This window comes from Oryzias melastigma, linkage group LG15 (assembly GCF_002922805.2).
Source record: "Oryzias melastigma strain HK-1 linkage group LG15, ASM292280v2, whole genome shotgun sequence".
NCBI classification, from domain to species: Eukaryota; Metazoa; Chordata; class Actinopteri; order Beloniformes; family Adrianichthyidae; genus Oryzias; species Oryzias melastigma.
Window position 1 is genome coordinate 15995769 of NC_050526.1, and position 1894 is coordinate 15997662.

The 1894-nt window shown below is 50.0% G+C and overlaps 1 protein-coding gene across 3 annotated transcripts in view; it reads left to right on the top strand.

Moving 5' to 3' along the window:
• The window catches only part of psda (pleckstrin and Sec7 domain containing a), a 32614-nt gene that overhangs the window by 27465 nt on the left and 3255 nt on the right, over positions 1-1894 (top strand). For all 3 annotated transcript variants that reach the window (XM_036215588.1, XM_024297565.2, XM_024297567.2), the window contains 4 exons: positions 99-169; positions 242-399; positions 475-619; positions 693-836. In XM_036215588.1, the coding sequence (XP_036071481.1) occupies positions 99-169; positions 242-399; positions 475-619; positions 693-836 (518 nt within the window). The remainder of the gene's footprint in view (positions 1-98; positions 170-241; positions 400-474; positions 620-692; positions 837-1894) is intronic.

Here is a 1894-nt window from a genome sequence, read left to right on the forward strand (position 1 = left end):
CGTTAGTGTTCACAGCTCTTGTTATTTCTTCTCCATCGTTTACGGATTTGTGATGCATCAAAGCTCAAATCTATCCCATGATGCTTTGCTCCCTGCAGCGCCGCGGGGGAAGCGGGGCTGGAAGTCGTTCTACGCCATGCTGAAGGGGCTGGTGCTGTACCTGCAGAAGGTAAGCGTCCGTGAGGAACCAGGAAGTTTATGGAGGAAGACGCCGACGAACGCTCTCTGCCGCCCCCTGCAGGACGAGTACCGCACCGAGCGCGAGCTGACGGAGGAGGACGTGAAGAACGCCGTGTCCGTGCATCATTCTCTGGCCATGCGGGCGGTCGATTACAGCAAGAGGCCCAACGTCTTCTACCTGCGCACCGCCGACTGGAGGGTCTTCCTGTTCCAGGCGCCGTAAGCAGAAGCTCCTCCCACTGGCTGCGGTGAGCCGCCGGAGTCTTGAAGGGTTTGTTTCTGTGTTTGACGCAGGAATGCGGAGCAGATGCAGTCCTGGATCACGCGCATCAACGTGGTGGCGGCCATGTTTTCAGCTCCTCCCTTTCCGGCGGCGATCGGCTCGCAGAAACGCTTCAGCCGCCCGCTGCTGCCGGGCTCCGGGACCAAACTGTCTCAGGTACGGCGGCGAGCCGGAGACGTGGAAGTCGCTGATCGGCCGGACAACATCGACTCTTCTTCTGTCCCCCCAGGAGGAACAGGCCAAGTCCCACGAGAACCGGTTCAGAGCGGTCTCCTCCGAGCTGCTGGAACTGACCACGGCCACGCCCGACCGCAAGGTTAAAGGTCGCGAGCTGGAGGAGCAGAAACTCCGCAGGGAGTACCTGGAGTTTGAGGTGAGGAGCACCAACATCCACACCAACGAGAACGTTCAGATCTTCAGTCGACCCTAAAGTCCTCCTCTCTGAGGAGCGACGGTCTCCATGGAAACCAGATCGGTCCGCTCACAGACGGAACCTGACAGCTGCACGCAGAAAAACACGTTCTGCTCCGAGTGCGATCCGGTCTGCGCTCGCAGATGGTCGGCTGAATCAACAGCATGGCGCCATGGAAACGAGCGGCGTGGAGGTGGCTCCTGTCATGTGACTCTCACGCTCGCTTTCTGGTTTCAGGCGCTCACAGATGAGTTCACTGGACGTCTGTAACTCAGAGATGTCTTCTCCGACATCTGAACTTCAGAGTTGGAAAAAAGTTTTAGGTCATTGAATGTCTCGCCACAGTAAAGCAGGCGAAGGCTCACTGGGGTCAAACTAGCTTCAGACTTCCTGTTTGAAGCTCATTTCAGAACCAAACTGGTTACTTCAGAACCGGATGGTTCTATGGAGCTAATTTGAGGCCAAAATTATTCGAAACCAAATAAAGCAAATTGAAAAAAATGTTGGTGTTTGGCCAATTTTTTTTTTTTTACTTTTTTCTTTTTTTCTAAAGCAGGGATCCCCAAACTCCGGCCCGCGGGCCTGATCCGGTCGATCGAGACCCACATAGAACGTTTAGATAATATTCTAGCCACATGCTAGCTGTTTTGGCTAATTTAGGCCTTTTCTCCGTTTTTAAGGCTATTTTGGAGTTTAGCTAATATTTTTGCCTTATGCTACCTGTTTTGGTGAATTTAGAATTTTTTTTAGTTTTTAGGCTAATTTAACATTTTGCTAATATTTTAGCTGGCTAGTGGCTATTAGCTTCAGTGTTTTTAGTTATCAATTTCATCTTCAGCAGCCAAATTCAGCTTACAGGATTCACACTAACATTATCACAGGTAATACTATATATATACTTTTTTAAAATGTTTTGGTATTATTTTTTTCTATGAAGATTACAGAAATGAATTATTTTAAATTTGGCGATGTGTGAATTTCTGGAAAACCATAAATCTTTACGTTTAGGCTGTGATGGT